This window comes from Camelus dromedarius, chromosome 29, assembly GCF_036321535.1.
Source record: "Camelus dromedarius isolate mCamDro1 chromosome 29, mCamDro1.pat, whole genome shotgun sequence".
NCBI classification, from domain to species: domain Eukaryota; kingdom Metazoa; phylum Chordata; class Mammalia; order Artiodactyla; family Camelidae; genus Camelus; species Camelus dromedarius.
Genome location: NC_087464.1, coordinates 19,312,849 through 19,326,895, shown reverse-complemented (window position 1 = coordinate 19,326,895; position 14,047 = coordinate 19,312,849). Strand labels below are relative to the sequence as shown.

Here is a 14,047-nt window from a genome sequence, read left to right as displayed (position 1 = left end):
GTATGGTGTGAGGAAGGGGGTCCAACTTCATTCTTTTACCTGTGGTTAGCCAGTTGTCCCAGACCATTTGTTAAAAATATTCTTAAAAATACTTTTCCTAGACTCTCTAGGCCATGCTAATGGTCTAATCTAAAAGGAATACCATGAACTAGAACATAGGCAGCAAGAATAGATGTGCTGGGGAAATTTGAGAGGGTAGAATTACAAGGACTTGGTGATTGTGGTCCTGTAGGGACCACAGGAGGAGAGGGGGACTTCGGGAGGATGCCTAGGTTTCTAGTTTCCACTCTTCCTCTCCATATCAGGAGGTATGTGGCCTCAACATCCCTCATGACTATGTGACCATCCCAGAACCAATCTGCCGGGGCCAGTTGTTTATCCTCATGACTTAAAGATCAAAGCCTACTATTGCATGATCAACCCAACCACAGGAAACAAGCCTTGATCAAGAGGACAGTTGAATTCTATTTTGTGGCTCCCTTAGGCTGGAGCAGCTATAGCAGCCCAGTTCAAAGAGAAGATGGAAAAGCTTATATTTAAGAGGAATGCAGTCACCAAGCTCCAGAAGCATTAAGCTCTGTCAGTAATGTCAAGGGTCTGTATACAAAGTGAACCCTTCTAAGAGAGCAATAGAGCCTTCTCACCTCTGGGGAGGAGTTTAGACTCCAGAATAATATTGCTTGTAGGACAAAAATGTCCCAGAATTCTGCATCTTCCTTCTGGGTTTATTCCTTGGTTACATGAGGATCATGGGGTTTTTTTTCTGTTTCTTGGGGTTGGCTGTTAAGTCTTAGCAGTTACGTGACTGATCCTTACTTTGGGAAAAATACCATAAAGTGAACTCTGGACAGTCCACCTCATTCCCCACTTAGGCACCCGTGGGACTGATAAATGTAGAGACCACCTCCCAGGTGATGCTGCTGCTTTGGGTTGCAGCCTCTGATGAGAACAAGGAGAAATGTGTCTGGAAATGACTTTGCCTGCCTCTGACTTCAGTGACAAATCCTCAGCTTCGAGAGCAGCCCCACCTTGGGAGCAGGAACAGAAGAGTTCTGTTCTGCGGGCTGGCGCGGGAGCCGAGCTGTGCACATGTACGTGGGGCTCCTACAGAGCCTGCTTTGATGAGAAAGCATTCCACCCAGAACATCCTAGCCGGAGAGTGACCAGGCGTCCCTGGGAGCCTAGGGAAGATATTTTTGTCCTTGGGAGTGATCTCATGTGTGATCATTTCAGAGAGGACAGTAGCCCTAAAGCTCTTCAAACATAGTCATCAGTTACATTCAAAAGTATAGAGCTGACAAGGACCACAGAAGTTGCTTTTGTTTAATAGAATTTGTTTAGTCCACCCCTTCAGCTTACAAAAGAGAATACTGAGACCAGTCAATTCGCTGACAAGCCCAGGGGCATAGAGGCTTAATGCTGCTGGTCCCATGACCCTCTTTCTGCTCTCTCCCACTGTGCATTTCTGATGGAGAAGCATTAAGTGCAAGGTTTTATGAATTAAAAAGAATGAACAATACCTTGAGATGAGCCCTGAGTGTGGATGAGCTCTGGATCCTTGTGGATATCCAGGAAATAGAAGGTCCACAGAACTTGTGCATTGCCTCTATTTAGGGAGCTTTTAGGGACCATATAGATTTTTTTTAAATCTTTATTTTTTAATTGAAGTAGAGTCAGTTTACAATGTTGTGTTAATTTCTGGTGTACAGCATGGTGATTCAGTTATACACATAAATATATATTGCTTTTCATATTCTTTTTCATTATAGGCTATTACAAGGTATTGAATATGGTTCCCTGTGCTAGGCAGTAGGACCGTTGCTACTGAGATCTCATCTCCTGTTTATGCTAGTACATTTCCATCCCCCTACCCTGTAGTCGCCATCCAGCAAGCAAACTCATGTCACAGCCGTGCCAAAGAGAAGCACATCGATTTTTCATGACTGTTCAAGAGCTTGGCAGTAGCCTGGTTAGACGCAAGTTATTGAAACGTCCAGCTAGTTCAGAGACTGGCTACGTGGCAGAAGGAGGGGAGCAGCCGCCTGTCATCTGTGTCTGAGACAGCATGGGTTGGAAGACATAGAGCTGTGAAGGAGAATGCTCGTGCTTTCAGCTTTGTGCAGGCAGAAGAGGCTCCACGTGCACAGAGGCTGCTGCTCCTGCGCCATGGCCAGGAAGGGCTGAACCCCTGAAATGTAGAGCACAGGCCGGCCAAGGGGTTCATCCGGCCAGTTCAGTTTCTTTTGGAAGAGAAGATTCCCTCTTCTGAATGTGATATTAACCATTTCCAGATAACCTGGACCAGAAACAAAACAGAACCAAAAAAACCCCTCCGCTTTCTATGATCCTCCTGCCATAATTGGCTTTACATGTCAAGCAATTTCTAAATCATATTTTGAACAGGGAGCTTTGTAAAGAGGATTAGAAGAAAGAAATTGAACAATAAAGGCACTTTAAGTCTCCTAATCTGACAGTTGAAACAAATGTAAAATTCATCACTCTACTGGTCTGATTGGGAAGGTAATACACGCTCACTGTAGAATACATGAAAAATACAGAAAGATGTAAAAAAAAGAGAAGAAGAGTCTATAATCCCACCACCCAAACACACTCCTGCCAATTGACGAGAGCAGGACCTTGCGTTCTGGTGTACTGCCATACCCTCGCCCTTGGAAGACGGCCTAGCACACAGTAAATGCTTAGTAAAACATGATGAATGAAAGAGGGTTACTATTTTAGTATATTTCTTTACAGTCCTTTTCCTATGCCAATTTTACATGACTGTAGTCCGACTCTATTCAGATCATAGTATCTTTCTTTTAACTAACTATGGTAATACCAAACATCATTTTAAAAGATGTTTAGTAGTCCATGTTTTGTGTATACCTCATCTACTTATTTGTCTTCCTCTTACTAGATGTTTTGGGGAAAATACACATTTCAACTGTGCTTTTGCAAACAAGACTTCACTTGAACAAGTAGGCATATTGACTGTTTTATTAGCTCCTCTGTATTCCGTACACCCAAAAGAGCTACTGAAATCACATTTTATTACTTACGTTCATAGTCTCACTGGAGAACATGAAGAAGTGGGAATAATGTTAGAGGGCAGCCTTGATATTAGAATGAGGGCATGACTTTGAGAACTACTGTAGTTAAGAGGTATCTTTTGACTACTCTGTTGTATAAAACAGCTAATTCAAAGAATCAGTCATTGTGCTAAGTTCTAGAAATATAGTCTCAAGAGTTCAACTGAACTAAATCACTTTCTGTATAATCCCTGTTCTCCTTTAAAAACTTCCCTGGGCTACCCTGGTTAGAGAGAGAATTTTGTTCGGGTTGATATAGCACCATCTGCTGCTGAGAAGGAAGATGAGTGTCTAGGAAGACATTGGTGTATATGGGAAATAAAAGGGAATTGATCTGTGGTTTCTTGCAGGATCCCCTTGTGTCAGAAATGGATACAATTTTAAAAAGAAAAAAAAAGCTGTGAGTGGACTTCTGGCTCCAGGTGGTTACAGAGTACACTTTATTAATTCCTCCACCTCTTAGAAATTTCTATCAAAAAAAAAATTCAAACAGGGAGAAATGCATGTCAGAACAGGAAGCTATGGAAAGGGGCCAGCCACATTCTGGAACCCATGAGAACTTTCTGCATGACATAGTGCAGGTGAGATTGGATTGAGGGAAGGGCTCATTAGCCTGTCGTGGACTGCACGGGAGGGGAAGGTCTGGGAATGAATGGGACAGAGGCCAGCAGAACCCCCCTACACCTGCCAGCTCCCAGTGCCAGGGGCTGGTGGGGTAGGTGGGTGATTTGGTGCACAGAGATAGGCAACAAAGATCCTCCTTCCACTCTGGGAAATGCACCAGGTGCTGGAAGTCTGCACACACTTGGCACGTGAAATTAACCAGGCACTGCCAAGCCTGGCTTTGAATAAGACAAATCTATCAGAAAAGGGTGGCAGGTACCTCCTACAAACCTCTACGCTAGAACACTAAATCAGGGTAGCATTTGAGCCAACCTGAGTTTCTAGGTAGAATAACCAATATCCCAAAATGCTGTACTCAGCAGATCATTCAAGTGTGATGACCACAGAAGACATTCTCAGACATGCAAACATTCAGAGAGCTTTCTGTCTGTACATCTTTCCTGAAAACACACACACATACACATTCTCTCTTCCTTTCTTAAGGATTATAGTAGTGAGTAATAAAACCAACATAACTCAAGAATTAAGTCAAGATCATTGTGGCCAATAAAGATATGAAATAGGAAAACAATACAAAGAACAGTTCTGGGAAGAGAAGTAAAATAATTCATACCATTATCCTCATTATCAATCTCTATCCTCTGTTTCTAAAATACCAGGATGAGGAGAGGAAAGTGAGGGAAAGTTGTTTCAAATTCTCATCTCGCCTGTGAAAGGGTCATATGTGTTCTCCTTTGTTACTGACCCTGATCGAGATGAGTTCAAGTATGTCGTCTAATACATGCTGCTTATCAACTCAGTACAATGCGAGAGTTTCCGAATTGTTAGTATAAAAAAGAAGCAAGGAACATTTGATCAAGATGGCAAGGAAGAAGGAATAACAGAATAATAACTGAATTTAACTTCAGAATATTGATTTTTAAAGTCCTGCATCTAATCTTCACAGAGGGAAATCAGCAGTATGATAAAATCATGGTACACTCAAGAAGGCATGGATGGTTCAATATCAAGAACTCTATTTATATAATAGTCATTCAATGCATGTTTCTAAGTGCCTATTAGGTGCCAGAACAATGGAACTTACTTGATCGTCTTCTCTAAAACAGACCTCTCAGCCTCCCATTCATGTCACTGCCTAGTTCGTTCCTTCTTAGCTTTTATTATTCTCTGTAATTATCTTCCATCTTTGTTTGCTGTTGGTCTTCCTTCACTAAAATGCCATTTCACCAAGACCAGTGTCCTTCTCTGTCTTATTCACAGCTAAGTCACTAATGCCTAACAAAGAACCTGACGTGTAATAGCAACATCATTTTTCAACATTTATTGCATTATTCAGCATTTATGCAATATCTATTATTCTTTATTGTAATTTATATGCTTTGTAGTAGTATATAAAATATATAATGTTATAATTAATATTCTTTACTAAATGAATTAATTTGTCTATTAGTTAATGAATGACCGTAATTTTAAATCCCTGCCCTCAGAGATCCTGTGATTTAGTGGAGGAGACAGATAATCTAAGTACTTCCATGATCAGTGTTGAAATCTCAGTTTTATAAGCATGTTATTTTCTTCGAACTAACTTGCTGAATAAAAGATGGAAACTGTTTTGCAGGAAACTTCTACAACTTCCTCCCGAGAAAAGTCCGGAAAACTAGATGCACCAAGTAGTAACTTCCTGCTTCCCAAAGCCTGTCACCAAAGGACACGCAGCAACTCAACCAGTAAGTGTGTCATCGAACCGTCTTTAGGAGCAGGGATTAGTTGTTGCCAGGTATCGGGGAACACCAGTGGTGGGGGGCATTTCGGGGAGGGTGGGTGTCTGCTAGTCTGGCGGGACTATCCCACAGTGGTGGTCCGCTTGCATTTCTGAGAGCATCCTCCATGGCATGCGTGGCCACGCAGAGCCTCATAGAGCACGTCTACTTTTGCCGCTGGAGCTCCCTGTGGTTAGTCAACTCCTCCTCTAGATGGACTTCAAATGCTGTGTTGGGAAGACCTGGCACAGAGGATAAAAGACAAGGGCTTCACTCCTGCTGTGTTCTGACATGCTTCTGAGCTTAGGCAGGCCGCTGTCTCTCCCAGGGCCTCACCAGTGACAGGATGGGAGTTGGGGCTGGAAGCTGTCATGGCTCCTGGTTGTTGCAGACAGAACAGAGCTATGCAAAGTCAGGGAAGTGTGGGGAATGCAGAAAAGCAGGAAGAAGTTAAAACCATGCCAAATCCTAATATTAGAGACAATCTATGTTAACATTGTCAGTTACTTCCCTTCTGTGCCTATATATGCCTGAAGGAAGCACGCACGCGCGCACACACACACACACACACACACACACACACACACACACACACGCCCCTTGCCTCATGTCATTGGACATTCTTTTGTAAACGCTAGTTTTAGTGGGTACTTAGTATTTTGTTGTATGAATGTACGTAATCTAGTTCACCAACTTCCTGTTATTGGGTAGTTTAAGTTATTCTCAGCTTTTCATTAACGTGATCAACATTGCTGAGGCCCATGAAATTTTGTTCAAGTTTGTGATGGTTTTCTTAAGGGACCAGGTATACAAGGCAAGTGGACTGGTGCATGGTTAAGAGCTCACATTTGGGAGCCAAGGCACTTGGATTTAGATCTTGCTTCCAGAAATAATTACCTGTGTGACCTTGGGCAAGTCCCTGAAACTCTCTAAGCCTCATATTACTCTGTTACAGAATGTACCGGGATTAAATTAATCACACCCTTTTTTTGGACGGATAGTTGCCTTTTTCTGAATCACTTTTTCCCCCTTTAGCATAATATCCTAGAAATGGAGTTTCAAAAGGTAAATACACCTTAGGTTTTGATCTGTGCTGCCAAATTTCTGTGGCGGATACTCTAATAGTGTGTATGAATACCTGTTTCTTCAGTTGTAGCCCACACTGGGTGATAATTAAAAAAATATTTGCTATGCAGGTTTTCCCTGTTCCTTGCTTCCCCTACCCGTTGTCTGCTCTTTTTTTTCCTGGTTTGTTTCGCACTCAGCACCAGCTTCACAGTTTGTGCACAGTGATGTAAACTGAAAAGGTGGGACCCCTGTTCAAATATTATTGAGAATTTGAAGATGGTGACAGCAGAGCATTAAACCAAGCTGAACACCGTCTAAGTCTGGGGCTCTGGGTGGCTTCACAGGTCGCGTGCCCGTGAAGCCAGCCCCGCCTGCACCCGGGCTCACACTCATTCAGGTGGCATCGTCCAGGCCCCCTGGCCCTCTGGTTTCTGGCTGAGTTCAGGCAATGAGAGGGGCAGTAGGAGATTGGAGGGTGGAAGCGAGAGCCGCGGGACTTCTCCCCCTGCCCCTCCTGCCTCGGCCCTGCAGTTCTGGCAGTGTCCTGGTCCCAGCCTCGCTGGGCTGGTGATGCCATGGCCTCCCACGCTCCTTCAGGCTTCCAGCTCATGCCAGTTCCCGGTACCTTCATAGGTCTTGTTATTTTCTTAAACCCTGACGACTCTTTGTAAATGGCCCCTTCATTCAGTCTTCTCAAAGTCCTAGCTGAGTGTGCCTTGTGCTTCTGTCACACCCTGACCGGTACGCGTGCCTCTGAAATCGGAGGGGAGAGCAGCTCTCCACGCGGGTGCAGTGCAGCGTCCTTCACCTGTTTATTTCCCTCCTTGTGGGTGCAGCTCCTTTTGTATTGGGATGATCATTATTTTATCATTGATCTATGAACAGTCTCTTGGTTAAATAAATATTTGGCTGTTTTATTTGTTGAACATACTTTCCTCAGTTTGCTGTTTTTCTTTTCTTTTTTTTTTTTTAACATAAAGATGTTTGCATCTTTACATAATCAAATCTAACAGTTTTTTTCCTGTCTAATGTTAAAAGTTTCTTCCACATCCAGAGAACTATTACATATTTGGCTGTGTTTTCTTCTGTTTTTTTTTTTTTTATTAAAGTGTAGTCGATTTACAATGTTGTGTTAGTTTCTGGTGTACAGCACAGTGATTCAGTTATAAGTATATATATTGTTTTTCATATTCTTTTTTATTATAGGCTATTACAAGCTATTGAATGTAGTTCCCTGTGCTGTACAGTAGGACCTTGCTGTTTATCTGTTTCAAAGTATGTCAGTTGTACAGGCTTTTGCTCTCATTTATACTTACTTAATTATTACACTACGACAGCCTTAAGTTGCTTCCAATTTGTCAAAATAGCTATAGATACATCCTGTTACATGTTTCCTTTATCATATCTGATTACATATTTAGGAGAGGATCATAGAAGTTATATAATATAAAGACTGTTTAGCACAGAACCACATCCATGAAAGTATTCCTACATAGTGCTTTCTTCTAGCTTTTAAATGATTTGCCTTTTTTCCAGACTTACTCCAGCTGTAATTTATTTTGGTGCTTGACATAAAGCAAGACTCTAGATAAATTTTTCCTCCAAGTGGCTGATTCCAGCACCACTCACTGATCGTTTCTGTCCACTCTTTTATTTGACTCTTTTTGTTTATTTTGTTTATCTCTCGTAACCGATACGCAGTTAGATCTTGAAGGCAAATCTGGCAATCTTTTTAAAGAGACACGCTTAAGCCATTGACTTCAGTATCATAATTATTATAACGAATATTTGCTTTTACTTGTGTTCTTTTTGTACTTTCTCTTTTTATGGTCGCTTGTCATTTGTTTTCTGCCTCTTGCTCTGTGTGTGTGTGTGTGTGTGTGTGTGTGTGTGTGTGTGTGGTGTGTGTGTGGGGTGTGTGTGTGTGTTTAACTTTTGCAGTGATTTGGAAGGTTTATTCAACTTTGATCACCATGTCTGGTTTCCTTTCAGTTAAATTAATTAACTAATCAATCAGGTTTAATTAATTAATTAATTAATTAATACTTGAGACTGTACCGCCCACCCCTTGCCTTGGCCCCTTTCCTCCTCCCTTAGGGATCTCACGTCCCCAAGGACTCCCATTCTGTCCCATTTCTCAGCCCACTCCGGGCAGTGAATTCCTTTCTTCAGCCTATAAATAAGCTTACGTCTTTGCCATCCTAAGAATAAAAGCAAACCAGAAGCCCTGCTCTAACCTGCCTTCCTCCCTCGGAACCACCACCAATCTCACGTCTTTCGCTGGTGGAATTTTCCACCAAAGCCTTGTCTGCTCACTTGAGTGGAGGGTCACTAAGAAAGCCCTGCCCCTCTCTGGGTCTCTAGAGCTGTGCTGTCCAGGACCGTGGCCGTTGCCCACATCTTGACCTCTTGGAATGTGACTCATCCAAGTGGAGATGCTCAGAAGTGTAAAAGATACACTGAATTCAAAGACTTAGTATAAAACTAAAAAAGGATGCAAAACACCATATTAAGAATTTCATATCATATTTGTATGTTGAGGCAACAGGCATTTAGGCATAAGGGACTAAATAAAATACATTAGTAATTCTCACCTCACTTTTTTCTTTTGACTTTTTCTTAATGTGGCTACTGGAAAATTTTAAATTACATGTGTGACTTGCATTGTATTTCCATGGGAAGCGCTGCTCTAGACAATGAGGGATAATCTCCAACTAGCAGATAATCTCTGAAGATTTTCCAGCTGGATGCAGTCGAGTAGGGTTCCTGGTTGGATGAAAGGAGGTCTGGGCTTCCTCGCAAAGAGAAAGAAGATGATTGCTTTGCATTGTTTTTAGATCTCCAAAGAATCAAGGGTTGACTCTCTGCCTGTCTGTTTTAGGGGTGTGTATGTGCCTGTGCGTGATTGTATGTGTGTGTGTGTGCATGTGTGTGTGTGTGTGTGCGCGCATGTGTAAGAGGCTATTGGGAAGTTGGATGTTGCTACAGCAGATCCTGCAGGCTCTCCCCTGGTTCTGTCCGTCCTGGGCATCCTTTGTGCTTTCCTTCTCGCTCTCCTGGGTTGGGAAGGAAAGCCCCCTGGCAGCAGGGACTGGAGTTGACTGAGCACTGTGGTTTCCTGAGAGCCCAGCCCACTGCTGGACCCATAGGAGATGTCTGTCAACTCTCGTTGAGTTGAGTTGGGGTGAAATGGAGGTGATAGTCCTGCCTGTACCCTGTGGTGCAGACAGCATGTGTGGAGGTAACGAGGATGCCGCCCACCTCCTCCTGGAACCCTCTCCCCATTGTGCTCCTGGCCCCGGGCACTCCATGGTTCAGGGTCACTCTGGCCCCTGGCTAAGGAGGGCTGGCAGTCAGAGGGGTCTGATGGTCTCACTTGACTCCTTGAGAGCACAGATGACTTCCCCCTTTCCCCTCGCCTGGCTTAGGTGTTAACCCCTACAGCACAGGAGAGACTGACTTCCCAGCCAGCAAGAGACCCGCAGCCTCCACAGACAGGCAGCCTTATTCCCTCTGCAGCAACAGGAAGTCTCTCTCTCAGCAACTGGACTGTCCGGCCGGAAGGGCTGTGGTAAGAATGAAGGGACCCCGGAGAGGAGGGAGGTGTGGCCTCGTGGGGGAGGGCCTCTCCAAGCAAAAAACCACTTTAGGAATGGTCCCCTCTTGAGTGGCCCGGGGGCACCAGGCGCTTACAACCCCTGCTGCTTTGATACTGTTAGCAGCTCATAAGCAGAGAACGTTCCACACGTGCAGACCCTGCGCTGAGGCTTTGTGGGGACCCCTTCGTTTCACCTGCACAGTGACCCTGGGAGGTGGGCGAGGGAAGCGGGCACACCTTAAGGCGGGTGTGCGAGCTCACACTGCTAATCCAAGACGGCGCCGGGACTTGCCTTCGGATCTTCAGGGTTCTACAGCCTGTGCTAAAGCCGCTGTGACGGTGACTTGCTTTACATATATTGCCTCTAATTCTTAAGCTTAGAAAGGAATGTAATGTTAGCTCCACGTTACAGCGGGGAAACGGGGGCTTGGCAAGGGGGTTGCTGTCTGAGTTCATACAGCTTGAAACCCTAAGGGGCCAGCATTTGAACTGAGCCCTGGGTGGCTCCCCAGTCAGTGCCCTGCCCACCCTGGGACATCAGGGTGCAGACTGGGCGCTAGCAGGCATGAAGCATGGAGTCCCCGCACGTGTCACCCCCGCCAGCCCCCGCCAGGCACAGTGCAGGCAAAGCGCCTCACGCTGCCACCTGTGGTCACACGGCGCCCTCTGCCGGTGGCACCCTGCCCCTCTGCCTCTCATCTCCAGCTCTACAAACCCCACCCCAGCCTTTAAAAACCCTCCTAACGCAGCTTCTGCTGGAAGCTCTCCCGACTTCTCCAGCTGCACGACCCTTACGCTTTTCGTGTGCCCATTGAGACTGTCTGTTCCCCTCTCACAGGCCCACCCAGCGCGCCTCGTTGGTGTCACGACTTATGTCGGCATCTGTCTCCCCTGCAGACTCTGGGCCCTCCCAGGGCAGGCTCCGCAGTCACATGATGTTTGAGTCTCCCCACGCGGTACAGCACAGATGCTTGAAAACCTCGTTTCTCTCCTCCCTCCCCTTCCTTGAGCTGTTACGCTTTTCGTTCAGAAATGGGAAGCATAGTTGTTCCAGTGATAGAAAAAGATGTGACTTCCGAAGTGACAGGTGACTTTACAGATGCACAGAGGGGCTGAGTCACTCTGCCAGCTGATCGTTGGCAGAGCCAGGAGACAACCCAGGCAGTGGGGCTCCCAGGTCTAAGATGTCACCAGCAAGCGCTGTCTTCCCTCCCCGGGGCTGCGTCCTGTGCGCCAGATGTGTCTCAGGCACACTTTACTTCTCTGTGAGCGCTGAGCCACCTGGCTGCCTCCCCCAGAATCTGTGTTCTGAGTTTTCACGTCTTTGGGTTCCTGCCCCTCTATCCACCGCCCTGTGCCTGGCACAAAATGGGGGCTCAGTGAACGTGTCTTGAATCCTTTTGAGGGCATTCTCGACAGCTGGCCTCCCAGCCTTTGCTTGGGACTCTGGTAGTGGGACTCACTGTCCTGGGGCAGCATGGTCTGTGACATGACCCGGGATCCACTCCCTTGACAAGCCTTAGTGAGCCTCTGATTACTGGTCTGCAGGGAGACTGGGTTCAGCAAGCTGGCACCTGGGACCATCAGAAACAGCCCCTCTCCACCAGATGCCCCCCCCCCCATTACCCACACTCCAGCCATGACGCTGTGGCCCTCAGAGAGAGGGGATTTGGATCCTCCCCTTGGCTGGGTCTCCCCTTCCTTGTGCAGTGGGTGCTGCCGTCCTGCTGACCCATCCTCTCCCCCACCGGTCCCTCGTTGCAGGGCACATCGAGGCCAACGCGGTCGCTCAGCACAGCTCAGCTCGTGCAGCCGTCTGGGGGCCTCCAGGCGTCCGTCATCTCCAACATCGTGCTGATGAAGGGCCAGGCCAAGGTGAGCCAGGACAGCTGCCAGCAGAAATGACTGGCTCGGCATTGGTTCCTGAGGAGCTGTCGTGTCAAGGGAAGGAAGGATGGACAGGGACATGGTGATTCCAGCTCAGTATATGAGTGTCAGTTTGCCTGGTGGGGACACAGAGGGCGACGAGTGGGCTTGCTCCGCGCTGTGCAGGTCATGCTAGGATAAGTGCTCCCCAGTTTGTTCCGGGCATGATGTTTTCACCTGATGATTAAATTCACATCATCTGCATAGTGTCTTAGTTCAGGCTGTCATAACAAAAGTACCAATAGACGGTGAGGCTTGAACAACAGACATTTATTTCTCCTGGTTCTGGAGGTTGGAGAACCCCTGCTGTCACCTGGAGGGTTCTTCCCGGGAGCCAAGCTGCTCCAAGTTTTCAGGGCCGGCAGATTCCACGTACGTTGAGGACCCCTTCCCTGATTTACAGGTGCCTCCTTCTCTGTGTCCTCCCATGGCGGAAGGGGCAGGGGAGCTCTCTGGGATCTGTTACAAAGGCAGAATCCTATTCATGAGGGCTCATTCCCTTTTTTTTTTTGACCAAGGTAGCATTTTTCTCTAGAGTAAACATATTTTGTAAACCAAGCAAGTGCATATGTAAACAAATGAGCATTTCTTTTCTTTTTGCTTTCGTTTTGTCTTATTTTATTTGTTTTTTATTGAAGGTATTGTTGATATACAATTATGTAAGTTCCAGTTGTACAACACAGTGATCCACAGTTTTTAAAGGTTATGTTCTATTTATAGTTATTATAAAATATTTGCTACGTTTCCTGTGCTGCACCATGTGCCCTCTTAGCTTATTTATTTTATACATACTAGTTTGTGCCTTGTAATCTCCTACCCCTCTCTTGCCCCCTCCCCCCTTCATGAGGGCTCCATCTTTATGATCTAGTCCCCTCCTGAAGTCTCCCCCTCAAATATTCATTTCGGGGGGGACACAAACATTCAGTCCATGTGTCTCTCCAAAATTCACACATTCGGACTGATTTCTGCCCCACAATGGAGAAATTTTGCAAGGGGGAACAGAAGCAGCAGTGGTGGTGGGACACCCCAAGTGTTCCTTTGTGCTGCCTGCAGCCCGTGCTGCCCCAGGCGTGGAGCTGACCTGCATGCACAGGAACTTCGGGGGTGGACACGGGCGGCTGCTGCGGAGTTCTCAGACCAGCCCAAGGGACCGGGATGCTTAAATAATGGAAGGGGAGGGTTTTTCCCACCTCGTGTGATCTTTGGGCTGGGAGGGAAGATCTAAGCACTGTTTATGCTCTTCCCGGAGGCAGGGCCCCCACACATCTGGAGTCAGTCTCTGTCTGTCTCTCTCACAGACACGCACACACACATTCCTTCTGTCCCCTGGGAGCTCAGCAGAGGTAAACGGGGGGACAGAAGTGAGGAGTGCTGAGATGACTGTTCCTCTGATCACAAGGGCCTGACGTCTCCAATGCTGACTCTTCTGCGAGGGCCCCTTTTTCTGATAGTAAATCACGGTGCTTTCCCCTCACCTGGCCTTGAATTTTGGGAGAAGCATTTTTAACGTGGTTGACTTCTAGATGGTCTGCAGTGCTCAAAGGAGGGCAATATGGAAAAGGGCACCAACATGCAAAGATGATCAGAAATGGTGTAAGTTATCTTGGTGTGTGGAGATTGTATACTCAATAAATAGACTTCTGGGCACATGTGTCCCTGGGCAGACTGAGCTGGCCGAGATGGAAAGCAGCCAGCTATTTGGTGTCGGGAGCCTGGGGGGGGGGGTGGATTTGGAAATAAGTCAGGCCTCCCACCACCCGCCTGATAACAACCTACACACCTAGACCTCCTCGCTGGCAGGGATGACAAGTAGGAGTGAGGCCAGCGTTGGGTTCAGGAGGAGGAGGAGGAGGACGCAGAGCTAGAACGACCCGCGAGTGCTTGAGACGGAGCCAAAATCTAACAATAAAACCAGCTTCCCAAGCCCGGCCTTGTGCTGAGGGCCTTGCAGGGATCATTCCTTCAATCCTCACAAACCCCTA

General features: G+C 46.4%; 1 protein-coding gene across 4 annotated transcripts in view; it reads left to right on the top strand.

The window, feature by feature from the left end:
• IL16 (interleukin 16) overlaps positions 1-14,047 on the top strand; it is a 95,279-nt gene that overhangs the window by 46,644 nt on the left and 34,588 nt on the right. For all 4 annotated transcript variants that reach the window (XM_064480643.1, XM_064480642.1, XM_010986825.3 and 1 more), the window contains exons 3-5: positions 5,332-5,440; positions 9,970-10,112; positions 11,904-12,014. In XM_064480643.1, coding sequence (XP_064336713.1) covers positions 5,332-5,440; positions 9,970-10,112; positions 11,904-12,014 — 363 coding nt within the window. The remainder of the gene's footprint in view (positions 1-5,331; positions 5,441-9,969; positions 10,113-11,903; positions 12,015-14,047) is intronic.